The sequence below is a fragment of the Xenopus laevis genome, chromosome 8L (genome assembly GCF_017654675.1).
Source record: "Xenopus laevis strain J_2021 chromosome 8L, Xenopus_laevis_v10.1, whole genome shotgun sequence".
Taxonomy (NCBI): Eukaryota; Metazoa; Chordata; class Amphibia; order Anura; family Pipidae; genus Xenopus; species Xenopus laevis.
Genome location: NC_054385.1, coordinates 62,679,987 through 62,702,742, shown reverse-complemented (window position 1 = coordinate 62,702,742; position 22,756 = coordinate 62,679,987). Strand labels below are relative to the sequence as shown.

At 38.5% G+C, this 22,756-nt stretch overlaps 1 protein-coding gene across 3 annotated transcripts; it reads left to right on the top strand.

Annotated features, from left to right (window-relative positions):
• Window positions 1-13,584: 13,584 nt before the first annotated feature.
• LOC108698516 (DNA-directed RNA polymerase I subunit RPA34) lies at window positions 13,585-22,071 on the top strand. Of its 3 annotated transcripts, none has more exons than XM_018230059.2 (3): window positions 13,585-13,728; window positions 17,925-18,051; window positions 21,593-22,071. In XM_018230059.2, the coding sequence occupies exons 1-3, from the start codon at window positions 13,716-13,718 to the stop codon at window positions 21,984-21,986; spliced, it is 534 nt and encodes a 177-aa protein (XP_018085548.1). In that variant the 5' UTR covers window positions 13,585-13,715; the 3' UTR covers window positions 21,987-22,071. The 3 variants fall into 3 exon arrangements, with proteins under 3 accessions (XP_018085548.1, XP_018085546.1, XP_018085547.1); XM_018230057.2 differs by lacking the exon at window positions 13,585-13,728 and adding an exon at window positions 13,783-13,987; XM_018230058.2 differs by lacking the exon at window positions 13,585-13,728 and adding an exon at window positions 14,019-14,320.
• Window positions 22,072-22,756: the final 685 nt, after the last annotated feature.

The following is a 22,756-nucleotide window of genomic DNA, read 5'->3' as shown; positions in this document are numbered from 1 at the left end:
CTCCTCCCCAGCCGCTCTTTTACCTGTGAAAAATTCGAGTTTTTCAGGGTATTTTTGAGTCAAAAAATCTATTTTTCACGTTTTTTAAAAAACCTCGAATTTTTGGAGATTTATTATACTTCAACTCTGGAAATAGCTCAATTCTGAAAATACACCATCTAAAAGCTGTTAAGATGACGTAGAAGTCAATGGCAGAGGTCTCCTGAACCATTTAAAAATGTTAATAGTCTTCATGATGTTCGAGATTTTTTTCTCTGGGTTTCCCTCGATAACTCGATCAAGTCAATCAATTAGAGTTTTTCCCCATGGAAAACTAGATCTAATCAAGTTTTTGGGTTGTTTACCCCGAATTCACTGATTCAAGTTTTTTACATTCAATTTTTTTTTTAAATTAGAAGCCATTCAAGTGAGTTTATTTGATGTCTAAAAAAGCTCACATAGCTCTAGAATTCAGCCTTTGATAAATAACCCCCTTAAAGTTTGTATCAGTACAACAGTGCAACAAATGACCTACTATATTTTTCATTATATTGAAGAGATAATTGGTCACTGTTTATCATCCTGTGTAAAATAGATTTTCACGTCTGCTTCATAGACATGGGCCCTACAACACAATTTTAGCTTGATTTGCTACTAGTGTTTCTGAAGCTTCATACAAAAATTTTTTTGTGATATTGTTCCCTTAACCATGTCATGCCTCATTGCATCTACTAGTTGGCTTAGCTCACTTGGTAAAGTTTTTAAATGGCCAAATACAAGCTAAGTATTCTTTTATCCAGCTGTTTCTCTAATACTTGAAGACACATGGGTGTGATGTTTAGCTCTTTTGTGACTGCAAATTTTAATTGCATGGGGAGGTCAAAACGAAATCTCCTGAAATTGCTCTCCTTTCCTTCTATGGTAGTTGTAAGTAATTGTTACTTGATCCAGATTCCAAAGCATATCTTTGCTTGATCTTAAAATTCTTGCCATCACTGGTGTATGAGTACTGTTCATCTATTGCATGTATTGTAGGGGTGCCCCCAATCTGTTTTTTTGAATAAGGCCAAATACAGACTTTGTCCAAATGCTAAATGAAATCCAAATCCCACTTTGCATATTTATATTTAAAAAATGATTACATTACAAAAGATTGTGTAACAAAAAAAATTGTCTAAATTCTGGATTTGGTTTATCCTTAAAGGGGTTGTTTACCTTCCAAATTCTTTTTTCAATTCAGTTGCTTTCAGATGTCCACCAGAAATTACTTTCCGTTTTCTACTATTTTTCCATAATAAAAGTTCAATGTTCCTGTCTCTGAAGTTTCAGTCTGGCAGCTTAGTGATTCAGGTGCGCAATCTGTATTGTTACAATTTTCTACATTACATGATACTTTTCTCAGCAGCATCTATGGAATATTATCAACTATTATTTGTTATATTAGCAACTTTTGTATCATTTCTGACAGCTAGAAAGCAGAAGAATGTATCCACTAATGTATCAATTTAGAACGGTTTACAGAATAATCTTATCTTATCCTACAGTTTAAAGGGAAAGTAAAGTAAAAAAAAAATATTTCCCATTTTTAGGTCCACTGAAAAAGAATCCTATCTTCAATAAACTTTAATTGAAAAAAATCTGCACTGTTTTAATTTAAAAAAAATAAAACTTTTCAGTTCCCCCTCCTGTCCACGTAAAGGCACTACAGCCTGAACTATTACTTAGGCCCTGAGTGATGGCTCTGATGCTCTCAGCTGGCATTTCTTTTGCAGGCTGAGAGAGGTTTTGACAATTACAGCTTCTACCTGCTTCTGTAGCGGAGATTGGGCCAAAAACTCAAAAGCAGACGTTTTTCAGCTCTTGTTTTGCTTTGCTTCATGTAGCTAAAAGCAGATGGAAGCTGCCAATACAGCTACAAGTTGATGCAGAAGGGAGTGGATCCACTTCTCTCAGCCTGCAGAAAATTAAAGTATATTAAAGATATTGAAGGCTTCTTTTTCAGCAGTGGACCTGTTAATGCATTTTTATTTTTTCTTTAACAAAGAAGTAGAGTAGAAATGTTACATGTTATGTTGATCCTGTGTGCTGCTGTCAGTTACCCAAGCTTAGAATTTAAGCACAACACAAGGTTGATTAGTAATTAATTCAGATTCTCATTATATCAGTGTCGGACTGGCCCACCGGGACACCGGGAAAAATTCCGGTGGGCCCCAGTCCTTGTGGGCCCCCAAGACCACACTCTACCCTATTTTTTTGCCAGTGATCAGACTTGAATTGTGCGCTATGCTCTGTTTTTTTTTGTTTCGATTGTGCGCTCCACGCCCGACACGCTGTAACTAGTGGACCCCACTGCTGCTACACTACTCCGCCTGGCAAAGCTGCTCTTATCTTAGTATTTTGCTCTGGAAAGGTGAGCCTGTTTCAGCTGTGCGGGATGATGTCACTGACTGGCCGGCGTCCATCACGTGGGGGAATCAGAGAGAGGAGTGTCAGGGAGGGATCGGCTGTGGATACAATTACTACTGGTGCGATGGGTAGATCCTGGCTGCATCTGCCTATGCTAAATTTCAATCCGCTGATAAAGTTGGGCTGCTGGTGGTCTGATATTGCTGCCTTCTCATTTTCTCCTCTGCCAGTGCTATCCAGGAAAGATTTGATCTGCTTGGCTCCTACTACAGTGCTAGTGAGCAAATGATCTAGGGGGAGGGGTGGGCCTTAATTACCCCCAGTTTCTGCATCATTGTATTGAATGCCATTTGTTCTTTATATGTCCTTTATTTTCCCATGCGGGCTTCCCTGACTAAATGGAGGGGCCCTTTAGATCAAGTTCTCATGTGGGCCCCAGGTGCCCCAGTCAAACACTGCATTATATGGTAATGCAATTCTAGAATGAAATAATCAGCCCTGTAGCACCAGCTTATATGACTGAACATATATCTGTCACTGACACTCCAAGGTGATGAGCTCCTGTGACAACTTTGAAGGCCACGATCATTACTTTTAGAAATAATCTCAATCTATAAAATGATGCAGTAATCTTAAAATTCGATTTAGCAGAGTATTTTTACCCAAATTAGTTTGAGTTTAGTTCCCCTTTAAGAGTCATATATATATATATACACACACATGTTAAAAAATGTACATGTTTATTCATGTATAATTGCACCTTAATGTTTTAAAACTCTTTCAATCACAATGGCAATGCTGTGTTCTGCCCCTCAAAGATACAAAGATCTCATCACGTGTGAAAATAATAAATTGCTTGGCCCTAATACAGTTCCCAATGGCCATAAAAAGTGGCCCTAATAAATATCGCGGTGGCACATCACTTAGAATACATGCGCAGTGTGAAGATGTGCCGTTGACTGCTACTGTCTGTATATGATCCCAAGGCACATATTCCAAATGTTTGTGCTTTTTTCCTCCACATTCCCAACTGCTATAAAAAATAAACATTTTACCCTGTTAAACATGGATAGTCAGACAGTGGTTATTAATAATACATTTAAATACAAAGTTGTGAAACTAGTGTATTGACAACACGATTGAACTCTAATAACCAGGCCAATTATGATGTACAGATAATTTGTCATATCTCAGTAAAGCAATAAAATGCCAGTATATTAAATAGAGGAAAGCTGCTCTTTAAAGCTATTATATAATGTTAAGATGACAACTTGTTGCAACAGATCATACATAATAGGCATCAGTCATGTAATTTTGTAGCATTTAAAGGATTAAAGATTAAAGGATTAAAGATAATTTAATCTGTTGTGCTGATAAAATTCTATAAAAGTTGTACTTTGTTCTTGTATACATAGGTGTGTTTACTGCTATGTGTGTAAAATTGTAACTGTCTTTATAAAGGAATGGTAAATGTTGTGGCAAGGAAAAACAAGCACTAAGTTCCACAGTCAGTCTCACTACCCCCCATCTAGTGTTGGACTGGCCCACTGGAATACCAGAAAAACTCCCGGTGGGCCCAGGTGTCAGTGGGTTCTCATGCTGCTAAATGTTTGCCCTATTTCATGGCCATTCCCTATTTCTATGAGAACAAAGAGGCTAAATAGGTGGAATAATAGACTATAGTATGTAAAGAAAAGAGACTAGGAGAATAGAGGTTGAGTGAGGAGAGGAAGAATAATGGTAATTAGAGTGGGCCCCTGGTCTAAGGTTTTTTGGCGCGCCCCTGGGGTCCCAGTCCGACACTGCCCCCACCCCCTCCTTCTGATTGGTGGCATATCTACCTAGTCCTTCCTCTCTTCCCCTTCCCATTCAGTGAAATAATTACCTTCTGCTTTGCCCATTCAACTGCCCCTTTCAGTAACATTCCTGCCTACTCCTTCTTTGCCTCCCCACATACTAAGGCAACAAACAAATGGGTCTAAATTTACATTTAAAAAATACACCATTCAGGGTATAAGGGGAACTATTGCAGATATGAAAATTTAATATAAAAAATCTTAATACGATCAATTAAAAATTCTGTATGATTTCTGAAATAATCAAATTCATCTTCACTATCCCTCTCAGCATCTGTTTCTCTTCATTCTCTCTTCATGCAGATATTCATTAACAGTTACTGTAGATCCAATATATCTTAAAGGGAGGCTCCTTTTTCCTAGAAGATGTATTAGAGGTCACTCTATTAAAATCACCAGACATCATGTCTCTCTACATGCAGAATTTGTGCATAAGGCAGTTATTTTGTTAGATTTTGTTTGTACTAGAATCAGTTATTTGAATGAGCTCTAATTCATCTGCTAGGAAAGGAAGCCCCCTTATAAGATATATTGGATCTAACTGTCAATGAATATCTGACATTCAACTGCTGCATGAAGACAGAATGAAGAGAAACAGATGCTGAGAGAGGGATAGTGAACATAAACTTGATTATTTCAGAAACAATGCAGGATATTTAATTGATTGTATTTACAAAGTTTCTTATTTCAGTATGATGAAGCTTATATTAAATTTTCATTTTCACAATAGTTCCCCTTTAAGGTAATGGCGAAAATATATATATCCAGTGACCAGAGAATCCGTAATTTGGATCTTTATACCTTAAAGGGGAACAATCGCTTCTCTTCATTCTGTCATTCAAAATCAGACTCCTAACTCCTGCATGAAGAATGAAGAGGCAGATGCTGAAAAGGGGTATAGTGAAGATTGACTTTATTATTTTCAAAAACGGTTCAGAATTTGTAATTGATTATATTTGTAAAACTTCTTATTCAAGTATGATGAAGCTTATATAAAATTACCATTTTCAAGATAGTTCCCCTTTCAGTCTACTAGAAAATCATGTAAACATATAAAAAAACAATAGGCTGGTTTTGCTTCCAATAAGCATTAATTATATCTTAGTCTGGATCAAGTACAAGGTACTGTTTTATTATTACAGAGAAAAAGGAAATCGTTTTTAAAAATGTGGATTATTTGGATAAAATGGAGTCTATGGGAGACAGGCTTTTTCGTAATTCAGAGTTTTCTGGATAACGGGTTTCCGGATAATGGATCCCATACCTGTACTTGCCAGGCTAAAAAGTCTGAAGCAGAAAGTACCTCTTAAGAATATTTCATGGTGATAAGATCATAGGTAAAAATATGAAGCACCAGGGGTAGATTTATGAACACATACGCTGCCAATGCACCAGTGTGTGTAGCTCTATCTAAATAAAAAATCTTGGCTGAAAGTTCAACACTTGTATTTGATGCTTAATGAACATATAAATTTAGAGGGAAATATACTGTGTGAATTGTAGCAGCCACATGATAATGAGAATCAAAACCTTTGATTTCACAGAAACCTACAGATGCTTATAGTATTTGTGCAATCATCTATCGTAAATGTTGTAATATATAGATATGTTGAAGGCTAATTAGGAGATTACTTCTTTCATCACAAGGAAGAGAAAAGTCACATCCAATACTGACCTACTTATTTTATAATAATATGTAATATGGGCAGAAAACCTGTTTAATTTCTTCCCCGTACAATATGTACTATTGTGACTTTAGTGACTTTTTCTCCTCTCGGTGTAGTGCATGCCATTCCTTTCTGTAAGACAAAATCTCTTCCCTATTAAAATAAAGCAATCACTGCTTCACACTACAATAACATTTGCTACATACAGCCACAATAACCTCTAAGAACACACATTGCTGCATTTTAGAAATAAATGCAGGTATGGCCAGTGGTGTTTACTAGCAGGATCAGATATATCCTAAGCCAAATGTGACTTTTTATTATATCATATGTCATATATTTTATTTCAAGGGTCTATATATGTTATAATGATCAAGTGCCAGTATAGTCATTTGACACAAATTACATCACTAAGCACTGATTATAACTAAAGCACCACTCACATCACAAAGCACTATTTATAAGCATATCATTTACAGCAGGGGCTTAACTATAGAGGAAACAAACCCTGCGGCTGCAGCTCCAGGAGGTATAAGGGGCCCCATGAGGCCTAAATAAAGAGCAATTTCAACTTATTTTTGTAAAACAGGACAACCTCTGGACATGCTGGGAGCCCTAAAATTAATTTGCTGTGGGGCCCAGTAACATCTAGTTACACCACTGATTTACAGGACCTTATTTGAAACAGATATTTTTTTTGCTTAGGCATTATAGTAGAAATAAGCAAGTAATATTGGCACTTTCATTATAGATGTGTTGCCATACTTTTACCAGAATTGCACAAAAGCAAGTATTATGGAAGTGATAGCTCTTATCTGGAAATTTCACATCACCACTTAGCAATCTAGAGCCTTCTTCAGGTCATTATTGCACACATAGCTTAGAAGAGACAGCTTTAAAGATTGTCTGTATATGAGGGAACAATTAAAATATTACACCCAGTAATCTCGCTTGTGGCTGTTCTGCTCCTAAGCAGCGGTGCAGGGGATGTGATTGGACCTGGGCCCACATCCAGTTGCGGTGTGCCAGAGACCGCATTGCAAACAAATTTTCAGTGCACATGTTTCTGGGGACAGGAAATGTATGGCTGAAAGGGGACCCAGACAGTGCTACTTACATTACTGCTCCTAAGGTAGCTACAGTATGAAGGTAAATAAGGCAGAAGCTTTGTGGACAGACAGGAAAAATAGGTGGGAAAAAGTATCAGAAAACAGTGGAAAATAGATGATTTGAGACAGAAGAAAAGAGATTGAGAGTAGGGTGTAGAGGGACAAACAGAAGCATATCTAATATATGTCATGTGACAGAAAGTGGTACACTTGCTTAAAAGAGGGTAATAAGATCACAATTGGGGAAACATGTCATACAAAAATGAAGAGGAGGAGAGCAGAAAAGAAAGCATGACATCTGAAAAGAGAAGTCAAATGGAAAGAGGAAAGTTGAAACCTATTCCTTCAAGCCCACTTACCTGTGAAAAAACATGCAAGCCTCATTTTCCCTCATCAAGTATTCATGCATGTTCTACCTGTCACTGCTGCCCTCCTGTGACTGAATGCCTCACTGCAACATGCTCGTGAAAGGCTTAAAGAGACTACAAGTATTGAAGCACTTTTTCATCAAGGCACTGGTAGCAGCCCCATATGAGTAAAAACTTTCACATAAAGTGCTATGTTTGGTGTGACTGCACATCTAAATACTCACTATACTGTGTGTAGCTTCTCTGATCTTGTGCCTTATATTTCTTTAGTGTATAGGTTATAAGACAAAATAACTACCAACAGCCAAAGTAGAGATCTATGGTTCATAGTGTGAAATACACCACTATGTCCATTCCTACACAGATGTTTATCTTTTCCATTCTAAGTACCAATATAACCCACTATCCACCCCAACTAGTGAGAAATGTGTTTGGTAAACAATTCTATCTAATGATGTTTTATTTGCAATCTCGTGCGGTAGTTTTCTTTCTTTTGTGGTAAATATTACATTATAGAGGAATCATGGAGCTCCCATGGTTTATAATGGCCGTGTATAGTTCTACTGAGACAGAGTGTCTGACCGACATGAGAACAGCCTTACATGCATGTCTAATTGTTAGATAAGAATGACATAGTGGGCAAGTCCGGACTAGATTCAGAATAGGCCCCCTGGTATTTCAAGCACACGGAGGCCCAAACAATTGCTCACAGACTCAATCAATAGTGACTGTCTATGGCATTTTACAGCAGCCCCATAGGCAGAGGGAGTTTTTTTTCTTTGGGAAAGCTAAAGTTGGCCATACATGGGATGACTTAAAATGGTAGTTCACCTTAAAATGAATATTTAGTATCATGTAGACATTTATATTCTAAGATCATATGCAATTGGTCTTCATTATTTATTTTATATGGTTTTTCAGTTATTTAGAGTTTTGTTTAGCAGCTCCCCAATTTGGTATTTCAGCGGCAAAGTGGTTGCTAAAGTCTTATTTGCAGCAACCAGGCAGTGGCTTAAACAAGAGATATGAGTAGTAAAAGGTCTGAATAGAAAGATGTGTAATAATAAGTAACAATTGCAATAAAATTTGAACCTCACAGAGCAATCGTTATTAGGTGCTGGGGTCAGTGGCCCCCCATTTCAAAGCTAGAAAGAGTAGGAAGAGGAAGGCAATTAATTCAAAAACTATTAAAAATGTATAATGAAGACAAAATGCAAAGTTGCTAGGAAAAGGACATTCTATAACATACTAAAAGGTAACTTAAAGGTGAAGCACCCCTTTAAAGCTAATATCAGATGTAGCTGATAAAACTAACACCCCCACCTCCTGTGGCTCTTTCTGATTTCACCATGCAGAAGTGTAGGTAGGAATGCTTTTCCACAACAAAATATTAAGGGTGTAAATACACTCACAACTGCACATTGTTTAACATGGAAAGAAGTAGGCACTGACTCCATAGGCACATTGTATAAAATGATAAACAGTGGGTATGAAATTAATTACTAGTTACATGTATAATGGCCCCAAAAAAAGAAAGGTTAAATGCAAAACACATACTATAGCAGAATAAATAAAATTCTAATTTTACATATAGTAGCCTCACGCACTAGTCTTCATGTACAAGGCCCAATGCACATAAATGATCACTACACTAAAACACAATATAGGTTTTTTTTTTCAATAAAAATATTCACATAAATGTCTTTGCTTTTTTGTTGTCTTTTGACTTCTCTCCCTTCAGTTCAGTTCCCTTATGAGCCTCTTTGATTTAGAATTATGTTATTCCTCTATTTCTGTCACTCTCTACTCTCTCCTCATTCTCTTCTTTCTTTCTTATATATATTTCTTCACCTTGATTGCTTATAGCCTATGTTTTACTCTCCACTCCTCTCTCTCATGCCCTATTTTCACCTGTTTTTCCCCCTTCAACCCCATTAACCCTTTTAGTGAAATGTTTCCCAGTCATACAGTATCATATGGACTTCACAGAACAAACACACAAAATCAACAGAAACAAAGAAAATAAGGAAAAACTACATGTGCAAATACGCCCCCCAAACAAAATATCCTTTATCGGGGAGAGCAGTGGCGGAACTACCGGGGGAGCAGGGGGTGCGAGCGGGCCAGGGCCCGCACCCCCTCAGGGCCCCCGGCAGTCCATGCGCCACTGAAAATGCGGCCGTACGGAGGGGGGCGGGGCCCGGCTGCGCTGATTTTCTACAGCTTCAGAGTTCACAGGCACAGAAGGAGTTTTCCCTGTGTTTAACCAGCGGGCAATCAGTAAAGGAGAATTTTTTTCTCTTTTCTTTCTTTCTTTCTTTCTTTCTTTCTCTCTCTCTCTCTCTCTCTCTCTGTCAGGCAGGTTTGGGGAGGCATAGCCTCCCCAAGCCTTAATGAAAATCCGCCCATGAACAGCCCCTCACACAGACTGGCAGATTGCCAATCCAGGCCTAACATTTGCTTCTCATTATTTAACCCACAAAGTCAAGCCTCTCTTTGCAAGCCTAATATAGACATTAGTACAACTTATAGTAAGTGGGACCCAGAGCAAAATAAATTTATAGGTATTACTTCTTTCCAATAACATGCCCATTAGACAGGGTGGTGATCTCTAATAGCTGCAGTGTTCAGGGGCAATCCTGGCCCTTCTGCCACCTGAGGCAGCAGCAGTTGCTGCTGCCCCCCTCCCCCGGAAATTCACGCTTAAAGTACCAGGAGCAGCATTTTTGCTGCCCCTGGTACCTAGTGGGGCGCTGCCGCCTGAGGCGACAGCCTCAATTCGCCTCATTGGCGAAGCACCCCTGGCAGTGTTTAATGCATTGATTGTCATAAGCCTGCTTATAGGTTTTTGCTTCAATATAAAGGGTGATATATATAACATTTTGGGTCCCTAGTCAGCTGTTTTGACAATTATAGGGGCAAAACAGCTGACAAGGGGCATATTTACTAACATTTACATTTCTATTTTATTCATGAATCTAATTTTTTTCTCTAAAAACTTGAGATTTATAAAGTGTAAAAAAAAACACTAAAACCTCTAATACAAAACTTCATACAGTAAAAGCTGTCAAGGTCCTATAGAAGTGAATGGGAGTCGCGCTTATCGTATTGGACCATTTTAAATGAATTCGGACTTGTAGAGGTTTTTGGATTTTTTTTTGCTAGTAATTTTGGAAAAACTCGAAATTAGAGGTTTTCAAATTTTTTATTCAGAATTTTTTGTTTGTTTGTGCTTCTTATATTCAGATCTTTTAATAAATTACATGGTATATGTGATTTTAGAGATATAAATCTCTGGTTTTAAAAATCTCTAATACCACTAAAATGAGATATTGATAAATGGACCTCTAATTGTGTAGAAGAGAGCCATCCTACTGGAGGCCCGTGGGCAGGATGTGGCCCTCTAAAGGAGTTTTATGGCACCCAACCTGTTTAAGGGCTACATAGACTTATCTGTATGACATAATGATTGTATTAAAAAGCAGCCTTTGAATGTGCATAATAGGAAATAACAAAAATAACCAAACAAACTACATATAAATAGTTGAAAAACATAGAACTCTCAATGACAAAGCAGAAAGAAAAGGCAACTCACTGTAGTTCACACAGAGGATCTAAATTGGAGCATATCTCATATAACTGTCCTCATAAGCCTTTAGCAACTTCCTAGGACTGGCTGGCCAGCCATGGGCCCCACAGCACTACACCCCTCTATTGTACTGCCTGGCAATACAGATTTTGTCATGAAAGTGAAGTACAAACTTTTGTGCACTTATCTGTTTGTGTTGAGAGAGCAAACTTGACAGATATTATCATGCCATTTCCCCATTGGGCAGGTTTAAACATACCAAGAGCTGTCATTATTCTCAAAATATTCAGAGTCACAACATTCCTGGCTGCCCCCCCCCATCTTGCGACGCTGATGAGATTCCCCCATAACAGGGGTCATCACATACGTACGCCTCATTATCTCCCACGACATACTATGTAAAGGTTGACAGCTCTGAGTATCAGTTGGCTCAGACAAATGACAATATATATAGTGGACAATCATACAGTGGGGGAGAGCGATGGTGCCCTGGGACCATATGATAAGGAAAGCAGCATGGTAGTCTTCTACTCAGTTCAAATGAATCCTCTTTATTAAACACATTTTAAAATATATGATAACCAATGTTCCCTCTATTTCCTTCTCAGCTATGTGTGAAAAAAAATACTTTTGTGCGCACATTTTAAATTTGTGTGCAGTTTTTAAAAACTGTGCGCTCAGGTTTAAACATACCAAGAGCTGTCATTATTCTCAAAATATTCAGAGTCACAACATTCCTGGCTGCCCCCCCCCATCTTGCGACGCTGATGAGATTCCCCCATAACAGGGGTCATCACATACGTACGCCTCATTATCTCCCACGACATACTATGTAAAGGTTGACAGCTCTGAGTATCAGTTGGCTCAGACAAATGACAATATATATAGTGGACAATCATACAGTGGGGGAGAGCGATGGTGCCCTGGGACCATATGATAAGGAAAGCAGCATGGTAGTCTTCTACTCAGTTCAAATGAATCCTCTTTATTAAACACATTTTAAAATATATGATAACCAATGTTCCCTCTATTTCCTTCTCAGCTATGTGTGAAAAAAAATACTTTTGTGCGCACATTTTAAATTTGTGTGCAGTTTTTAAAAACTGTGCGCTCAGGTCAGAATTCTTATAACATTGTGTGTTTTCACATAAAATTTGTTTTGTGCTCTTGCCTCAAAATGTGTGCAAAGAAGACAAATCCGGCTCTGAGTGTTTGCTTAATTGTTATAAACACGACAAAGGTGCGGGTATCGATTCAGTGCTGAAAAACTTAATGCAGACTTAGCCCCGCTCACAGTGAACAAAAGTTGGTCCGGGTGCACCTGCCCCGGACCCCACTCTTCAATCTAAACACCGGGCTCTTCCCGTCCGCTAAAGAAATGTTGTAAGTAGATCTTTAGAATCTTACCCTGCACGATAGGTGACCCGGGTGCAGCCAGCCCCGAGTCCGTCACTAGGAAAGGAACGCCAAAAGTCCAACAATCGATGTGCAGGCCGCGCACTCCTGGGTATGAACACAAATCGCTCGTCTCCAGATTGTTTAAAAGGTAAATACTTTATTTAAGACATACAATCAAGTAACTATGGCGTCTGAGGTCTGACGCGTTTCGTGACAATGCACTTCCTCAGAGACAAAATGTGTGTGCGTGCACATGAGAGCACACATTAGAGGGAACACTGATGATAACAGTCACCACGGGAGTAATTATGAGCTGATGCATTTTGTGGTCTAAAGGAGGCCATAGACATAACAATTACAATCTTTCTTTGAAAATATCTTTCCCGCCATACACGCACTGAATATTGCACGAAAATTTGTTTTGTATGATATTATCTGTGCGTCTGTGGTCACATTAAGACCCCTTCATCAAATATCCTGTAAAATATATCCTTATCATACACAGAGCCATGGATATCCTGTAAATCATATCCTTATAAACAGTGCTTAGTGATGTCATTGGTTATAATGGGAGCTTAGTGATGTCATTTCTGTCACGTGACTCACCGAAACTTGTGTATTATAATAAAGTCCCCTGTTGCAAAATATGAGGATACCACAATATGGAAGCCATGGAACTCCTCAGTAACTTATAATATCCTTATTTATAGTTTATTCACTATATATACATCACTATACATATACATCTTAGTGCTGACATCAGTTGTAACTGCTGCTTAGTGATGTCACATATGTTAAGTGCCTTACATAAAATGTTTTGTGCACACAAACTTGCAAAAGAATTGACATGTCCCACAGTCCCATTAAAGCTTGTGTATCTAATTTAAAATATATAAAATCTGTAATCTATAGGTAACCCTGGCGTTGTATGGAGTTGAGAGTCTGAATTCTGTACATGCTTGACTGCACTTTCCTATTTAGGGTATAAGATTAAGGTTAGCCAGACACAACTGAGAATTATACTGATTCTAAATGAAACCAAAACTACTTCTACTTCTGACATTGAAAACCACTAGGCAGCACCTTTCTCTCCCTCGTTACAATAAAAACTAATATTTGGCCCGCGTCCAAACTACAGTTCCCAGGATGCTTAGCCAGAAGCCAACACTACAACGGCCTGTACGGAAGTTGGTCGATGACCATTTTCTTTCAACACATTATGCCGTAGTAATAACAACCCATATCCTACGTATATTATAGGCGCAATGGGTAAGCTACAAATGTATAGCCGGATATGACGTTGCAACCATGACGCACCGAGTAACGTGACACAGAGCGCCGCAATGGAATCCGATGGTAAGATGGCAGCGCCCTAGTTACACGCTGTTGTGTGTGAGTGAAAGTATCACGAGCTGTAATTGGTGTTGTTTGTGCGTGTGTTGTAGTGAGTCTGTCCTCTCTGCGCCATAATAATGTTGCTCTGATATAATACTGTCGTCTGTCTGTCCTGTAGCTCAGTCATCTAGTCTTCTATACATGTGGTCACATTTATTCCAAAATGCTGCTGTGGGTGACCAAGAAGTGGATGGCTGCCACCTCCTCCCTTTAAAACTAGGTACATAGTCAATATAAATACTAAATGGGAAACTAGTAATTCATATAGATTCATGCCGTGAGGCTGCAGAGAAATCAGTTTATTCTACATCAGAAACGAGCTGGGGACATGCGCATCCATGTCAACCAACATGGCCACCTATACCAGAAGCTGTAGCCACGGGTTGACAGCATAGCCCTTGCCATTTCTGAGAAAAATTAGTACAGGTATCAGGTCTATTATCCAGATAATGTTTCCATCATTTGGATCTGCACGAAAACATTTACCGTCAAACCCAACAGGATTGTTTCACCGCCAGTATGGATTCATGCATTTTAGTTACATCAAGTACAGGTACTGTTTTATTATTACAGAAAAAAGGAAAATCATTATTAAAAATTAGAATTATTTTATCAATATGCAGTCTGTGTAAGATGGGTTTCTTGTAATTTGGAGTTTTCTGGATAATGAGTTTCTGGATAAGGGATCCCATATCTGTATTGTTTTCCCCAACTGGATTGTGGGCTCTATTTGCCTGTACCTCTGGTGGGGGGACCATTTTGCTATGATAGGTGCCCTTTACTATAATGGCCAACTGAAAGTGACAATTATTTTTGTATGGTGCAATTTTGTGGGGGGGGGGAATATGCTTGTTTTCAAATGCAAAGTTCTGGTTTAGTTCTGGAATCGGACGAATCCCTTGTGGTGGATTTAGTATTTAGAAAAGAAATTACCCTAGCACACCCTGGCCTTCCCAATCAAATCGAATCCCAGGTGCTCAGTGAAGGAGGCGTTTGGCTACCTCAAGATCCACATGAAAGGTAAGAAAACACTGGCACAGCATGGGTTGCTTCTAGCAGGGAAATCCCTTGCTCATTTATTGCGGATGCAACGTTTCGGGGCGTAACCCCTTTGTCAAGCATACAGGATGTTCAATGAGCAGAGTATTTAAAGGATTACAAATTAAGCTCTCATTGGCAAACATAATTACTTTGAAAACTCAAAAAATTAACAAAAAATTAAAAAGCGAAAAAAGATAGAAAAAAGACCATAATTCAGAGGTGAATAATATCAGCCAACGAAAAAATATTCCATCAAACGAAATAATTGTCCATGGTAGTGTAAATGTCCTTCAATAAAAATTGTGAAATATCCTTCAAAAAAAGTAAAGTGTCCATATGATAATACATAATTATTTCAAATTACCCCACTAGCATTTAAAAAAAAATAAACTTGGCTTAATGGGCAAAAAATTTCAACATAATGTTATGAAGTATCTTTCCAAGTAGATTAAAAGTATCCAAACAGTGTAAAATTGTGTCAAAACAGTGTTAATCTCAAGTGTATATACAATGTGTCATTTTCCATAAATTACATAAAATTACTTTTCAGGGAGCACCAAGTAACAATAAATACTAAGATTACAATGCTAGTGCAAAATGTATAAAAATTACAATATAATAAATTTTTTTAATAAATTTTCTTAATAAATTTTCAATCAACCACACAATTGGTATGTTAACTATAAAAAAGTTTAAATATTTACTTATTTGAAGATTAATAACAATTCACTTCTATCTTACCCTACATAAATGGAGAGAAGAGAACCGTTCCCTGAGGCATAGCTCGGCAGATAGCTTATCTAAAAGGGAAAAATAATTATAATTAATACACAATGCTTATAAAAAACAACTCATAATAAATTCGTCATTTAACCCTTTTGGATGGCGTGTTTGCAAAAACCAGATCCAATAACACTCTCTCTGGAGCAGTGTTTTCTTTAAATCCATGCCTGGTTTTTTCACTAACTTTTTCTAATATTTGCCACCGTAGTTGGGAAAGTTGGTGGGCATGAGAATGGAAATGTTTAGCGAGTAAAGTTTCACCTTTAAATTTTTCTTTCTGTTCGTGGATCCCTGTGGTAACTGGTGGTGGACGGTAGGTGCGGATGGTAGATTTATGTTCATTTAACCATAATTTTATAACGAGCAGGGCCATAAAATTAAGGTTAAATGAACATAAATCTACCATCCGCACCTACCATCCACCACCAGTTACCACAGGGATCCACGAACAGAAAGAAAAATTTAAAGGTGAAACTTTACTCGCTAAACATTTCCATTCTCATGCCCACCAACTTTCCCAACTACGGTGGCAAATATTAGAAAAAGTTAGTCCAAAACCAGGCATGGATTTAAAGAAAACACTGCTCCAGAGAGAGTGTTATTGGATCTGGTTTTTGCAAACACGCCATCCAAAAGGGTTAAATGACGAATTTATTATGAGTTGTTTTTTATAAGCATTGTGTATTAATTATAATTATTTTCCCTTTTAGATAAGCTATCTGCCGAGCTATGCCTCAGGGAACGGTTCTCTTCTCTCCATTTATGTAGGGTAAGATAGAAGTGAATTGTTATTAATCTTCAAATAAGTAAATATTTAAACTTTTTTATAGTTAACATACCAATTGTGTCGTTGATTGAAAATTTATTAAAATTTTTTATTATATTGTAATTTTTATACATTTTGCACTAGCATTGTAATCTTAGTATTTATTGTTACTTGGTGCTCCCTCAAAAGTAATTTTGTTATTTTATGGAAAATGACACATTGTATATACACTTGAGATTAACACTGTTTTGACACAATTTTACACTGTTTGGATACTTTTAATCTACTTGGAAAGATACTTCATAACATTATGTTGAAATTTTTTGCCCATTAAGCCAAGTTTATTTTTTTTAAATGCTAGTGGGGTAATTTGAAATAATTATGTATTATCATATGGACACTTTACTTTTTTTGAAGGATATTTCTCAATTTTTATTGAAGGACATTTACACTACCATGGACAATTATTTTGTTTGATGGAATATTTTTTCGTTGGCTGATATTATTCACCTCTGAATTATGGTCTTTTTTCTATCTTTTTTCGCTTTTTAATTTTTTGTTAATTTTTTGAGTTTTCAAAGTAATTATGTTTGCCAATTAGAGCTTAATTTGTAATCCTTTAAATACTCTGCTCATTGAACATCCTGTATGCTTGACAAAGGGGTTACGCCCCGAAACGTTGCATCCACAATAAATGAGCAAGAGATTTCCCTGCTAGAAGCAACCCATGCTGTGCCAGTGTTTTCTTACCTTTCATGTGGATTTAGTATTTATCCAAATCCTAAAATTGCCTGGTCCAACCCTAGTTATAGGGCACATGTACAACTTTAAAAAGTAGGGCCTCCCCACATGCAACCCAAACTTATCTTCCTCTGGCATGGCTCTAATCTTTCATGTTTCTGGAAAAGCCCACATGCATTATTTCAGCCAGGAGTAAAGGGTACTTGATGTGCATATGCTTTGGTACACAGCACCACAAAGTGCCTAAGAGTGATAACGGTCGACCTGTAAAAACAGTCAACTGCTTCCGTGCTATGTCTGTCCGTTTTTTAATTTCCCAGATAATTGCTATAAAAACAATTCAAAAGCAGGAAATGGTTAATACAAAACACATGGAGTTTTTTGTGCTCTTTTAAATGGTGTATATTTATTTAACTGCCTTAAGGGTAAGGGCACACCTGGAGATTTGGGGAGATTTAGTCGCTCACGAGGAAAGTTCGGGCGACTTCAGGAATTGAAGAGCCGCGAGTGCATTGCCGTAGGTGGTTTTTCATTGAAGCAGACGGAAGACACGGGGAAGCAGTTCGGGGAGATTAGTCACCCCAAAGAAGAGGCGATTCGTCACCGGGCGACTAAATCTCCCCTAATCTCCAGGTGTGCCCTTACCCTATGCTATTGTTCTGAAACTGGCAGAACTGCTTCAGATATACTGATGCCTGTAAAAGTATTTATTAACTACGCAACACAACATGATGGCCTTTGAACTTGTGCTAGTAGCTGATAAGAGCAGATTGATAAACATTGATGCCCATAATATATATAACACTAAATGTATATACCCCTCTAGGAGGAAAAGAACGATTTGAGTGCCCCTTGAACTTTAAGCCTATGGCTGTGTATGACGGTACAATGACTTCAGATCCTGACTTAGAAGTGTGGCTTATCAAGGCCCCAGCAGATTTTAATCCTGAGAGGTAAGATATATTCGTTTATGGCATCTACCTTTGAATGGTTCATGGGGGAATTTGAAGAATGTTGTTATCCCAGTGTTTTGTAGCACTGAAGACTGGTAACAAACCCATACAAAATGGGGGGGTCAAAATTGATCCGTGTCCCATTAGGCTAGGGCCTGACCAAGCAGACCTCGGACTTCAGAGAAACGTAGGCCAAGAATCTGCTACTATCCTGATTAATGTGCCTGCATTGAGAGTTGGCATTTCAGAGCCAATATATATATATTTTTTTAATTCAGGTAGTTTATTAAGTGTAAAAGCAACACATGGGTACAGAAAAGAAAATAAGCACAATACATACAATACTACTCTTGACAATGTTTGATTTACTGTTAAACAGTCATTGTGCATGTATATACATTGTTCATAGTCCAGGGGAATCAATGTGCTATTTAACCGTGATTGGTAAGCTTACAATTCACCCAGAGTGTAACACTTTTCTTAACATAAGTATATAGTAATAGGTTTGGGATAACATTAATATACACATACTCACAGTTCTTAGATCTTACACCGGATTGGGTTGTTGTGAATGCAGTGGGTACAGTGACTGGTATTGGTTCAACTTTAATTCTTGTATTATGGCTAATATACATATCTTAGCTGTTCTGGGGATTGTAACTTGTAGCACAAGATCCAAGGCATCTAAGATTACATATGTAACAATTCCCTTATCAACCGTACACCTAGTGCAAACGTCCGGGTTATTGGCATTAATGTAGTTAGTCGAACAGGTGTGTAATATGCCCTGTATAGAATATATATTTGGATTAGGCGTAGCCTATAGTTAGGAGATACCAGTTGGGGGGATTCTTGCGCCTCTTCCCATTCCTCATCCAGAACAACACCCAGATCTGCCTCCCATTTATTGCGCAGCCTATCCAAGTCATCTCCATGAACATCCAGTTGTAACTTAGGGTATACCATTGAAACCAGGCCCGTCGTATGCCCCCTTTTAATATAACGCATAAGGGAGTTGGTAGAGACGGACAGGCAGCGGCTCCTGTGTGTATCCCTAGGACACAATTGAGTTTATGGAAGTTGAGCCACTGGTTTTGTGGGAGATGGAATTGTTCCCTTAATTGGGCAAACATAACTGGTTTATCATCTTGCCAAACATCTCCCATGGTATTGATGCCACTTTATGCCCACAGTCCCAACTGGCCCAATTGTGCAATTATTCCAAAGTGGTGTAAGTGGGTCTATGGTTAGGGATTTAATAAGTTTGTTTGCTGTCACCCAGACTCTGATTGGGGGGGGGGGGGGCAAGCAAGGCTTGAGAAACTATATTGGTGCATTTCCCTAGTATCCAGCTCACCGGGTTGTCACTGTACCCAGTTCCCATCACTCACTTAACTGGGCCCAAAGTGAGTGATGGGTTCTGTGTTGTGAGTCTTCCACCCAGGTAGCCCAATTGTACTGCCAGATATTTACATATCTGGGAGGGACAGGCCAGCTCTGCTTTTGGAACGCATTAGCTTCTCCAATCTTAACCTCGATCTGGAGTGAGCCCATATAAGTTGACAACAAATAGCATTTACTTTAACAAAATAGGTCTTGGGCACCAAACAAGAGCTTGTTGTAGGGAATACAAAAGTTTGGGTAAAATAAACATTTTTATAAGGTGGACTCTGCCTGTTGGGGAGATCCATCCATGACTTTATTTTGCCATTCATCCAACAAATAAGTGGGTCTAAGTTGAGAGAAATATAATGGCGGGAAAGGCTGAGACTACTTTAAAGGGAAATTATACAGTTTGTTCATCTTCGGTTAGTGGGTCTAACAAGAGTCACAGCTAATATTTGCTGCGTCTCCTTGCACCAGCCGTAGAGAATCCAGGTACAGGCACATTGATCAGGACAGTTCTCAGCCTGTGTTTCTCCTCAGGCCAAGGTCCACTTTGTCTGGCCCCAGCCTTACCCTTAATCTTTCACTTCTGGAAAAAGACCTTATTAATTACCATCATTGTCCCTTTCTCTCCCTTCTCTTATCTAATGGTGGCAATAAATTGCCAGATCCGTTCATTTGGCGAGGTTGCCAAACTAGTACAGTGGTGTGAAAAACTATTTGCCCCCTTCCTGATTTCTTATTCTTTTGCATGTTTGTCACACAAAATGTTTCTGATCATCAAACACATTTAACTATTAGTCAAAGATAACACAAGTAAACACAAAATGCAGTTTTTAAATAAGGGTTTTTATTATTTAGGGAGAAAAGAAATCCAAACCTGTGTGAAAAAGTAATTGCCCCCTGAACCTAATAACTGGTTGGGCCACCCTTAGCAGCAATAACTGCAATCAAGCGTTTGCGATAACTTGCAACGAGTCTTTTACAGCGCTCTGGAGGAATTTTGGCCCACTCATCTTTGCAGAATTGTTGTAATTCAGCTTTATTTGAGGGTTTTCTAGCATGAACCGCCTTTTTAAGGTCATGCCACAACATCTCAATAGGATTCAGGTCAGGACTTTGACTAGGCCACTCCAAAGTCTTCATTTTGTTTTTCTTCAGCCATTCAGAGGTGGATTTGCTGGTGTGTTTTGGGTCATTGTCCTGCTGCAGCACCCAAGATCGCTTCAGCTTGAGTTGACGAACAACTCAATGTAAACCTTCATGTACTTAATGTACATTTAATGTAAACTTAATGTAAACCTTCATTTAAAAACTGCATTTTGTGTTCAATTATGTTATCTTTGACTAATAGTTAACGGTTTTTGATGAGCAGAAACATTTAAGTGTGACAAACATGCAAAAGAATAAGAAATCAGGAAGGGGGCAAATCGTTTTTCACACCACTGTAGATGGGTCTGAATTGTCTACCCACATGCTGGGAACCACATCATTGGCCCTTGAACTAGTAATTGGGCCATCCATTGGGGCCTGTAGATATTTGTTGAACGAAGACTATAAAAAGGCTGTTGGGATACAAAAATATCACGTTTTGAGTTTCTGTGACCTTTAAGAATGGATGAATCAAATCAAGGAGTTGGTTTTGGCAGAATCCCATTCCCTTTTGTAGGAGTTGGATTTGGCCAAATGCTTCAAATGAACTGAATCCAAACCTTAAAAAATCATGACTTTAAAGCACTGAGCAACTGAAGTGACACACTTTGATCCAGATGAGACAATTTTCTTAAATTTAAATATGCAAATAAGTGTTTGAATTAAATTCCGTTTTCAAATCCCTAAATAATGTTTCCATTCAGTCTGCGTTCAGCATCCTTATTTTCTCTGCCATATAGACACTACATTATGTTGCCAGTGCCTCTATTATTCCACCAATTTGCATATCAGTGTATTCAGAAATCTGTGGTCTTTGGACATGTATAAGTAGAAAGTATAAACTATCTGTGCTTGTGTATCATGGGGTATGCATACAATATGAGGGCATGTCAAATAACATCAATCAGGTAGTTTATATCCTATTTCTATGTTTCATGTAAATAATGTTTCCCTCTGATTTATCTTAAGTTCTTTTGTGCCCCCCCCCCCCTTTCCTTTCTAGCTTCACCAACCACCGTTTCCCTCTTGCTGGCTGCAAGTCCCAGAAAGTTAAAGTCGATGGTGTTCGGAGACTGTACAGTGTTGCAGCGGCTCCATGCACAGATACACCCTGCCGTGCCCTCTTGCCACAGGATAATGCATCTGGGGACAGACTTGTGTGCGCTCCCCTATTTCAAGGTGTCATTACCATATCAGATGCCCATGGAGATTCTTCAGCTGTACACCCCATTCCAGACAGGCAACCTCGAGCTGTTCCCGAAGGGTTAAAATTAAGATACAGCCCTTTTGGCTCAGTTAACCCAAGTAATAAGAGGAAGGGAGAGGAAGCCATTGTTCATACTACTAAGAAGAAGAAGAAAAAACGAAAGCGGGTGGAGGAAAATGTTAATGTCTAGGACTGCAACATTTGCATTATGCCTCTCATATCTGTAATATCTCTTGTGGCCACAAGGTGGCGTTATTAAATCTGCTACATAAACACTCATGAGTTTTCGGTATCTTGGTCTACGCCCAAACTGTGGTAGGTATGCAAAGGAAAGGGGCTTTATTACATTTTAAACTGGTATATCCAGTGTCAACAGAACAGTTTTTCTGTGTAAGACTGATACCCTTATATAGACATCTCACTACTGTGTGAATATTTTTGTTCAGTTATGTTTCATTGCAGTTGGAGAATTTATTTTACTTGCATTAAAATAGAGGTGGTGCGTTTGGGAGGTAAGCCCAGAAATCATGCAGCTTCAATTTTTATTCATGTAGTGCAGGGCTGTCCAACTGGTGGCCTGCGACTCCCCCTTATATGACCCTCCACATCAAAGTCTGCCTGCTGTGTCTACTTACCATATGTAACATTTAAAAGGTATCACTACAGAGACTGACTGGCCCCTGCATTGTTTAAACTTCAAATTCACACTGTAATCCCCTGTATTGTTCACACTTGTGACACCTCTATTGTTCACACCCCCACAGCCCTGTACTGTTCACACCTGAGACCCAGACTGAAACTGCCCACATTGTTCACCTGTTCACACTTTATTCAAAATTCTAATGGGGCACCAGCACTGTGTCACTGTATGTAGTACATATTAGACTGGTCCTGATTCCTATCTCCTGCTCTGTTCTGTCTTCCCTATGCTCCCTGTGTGTTATACTTTGGAATTTGTTC

Excerpts from the sequence above, each read along its gene's own strand:
- LOC108698516 (XM_018230057.2), top strand. The coding sequence starts at position 13,909 with ATGTGGTCACATTTATTCCAAAATGCTGCTGTGGGTGACCAAGAAGTG. Across the intron at positions 13,988-17,924 it reads CCTCCTCCCTTTAAAACTAG|GAGGAAAAGAACGATTTGAG; the intron begins GTACATAGTCAA and ends ATACCCCTCTAG. Across the intron at positions 18,052-21,592 it reads GCAGATTTTAATCCTGAGAG|CTTCACCAACCACCGTTTCC; the intron begins GTAAGATATATT and ends TTTCCTTTCTAG.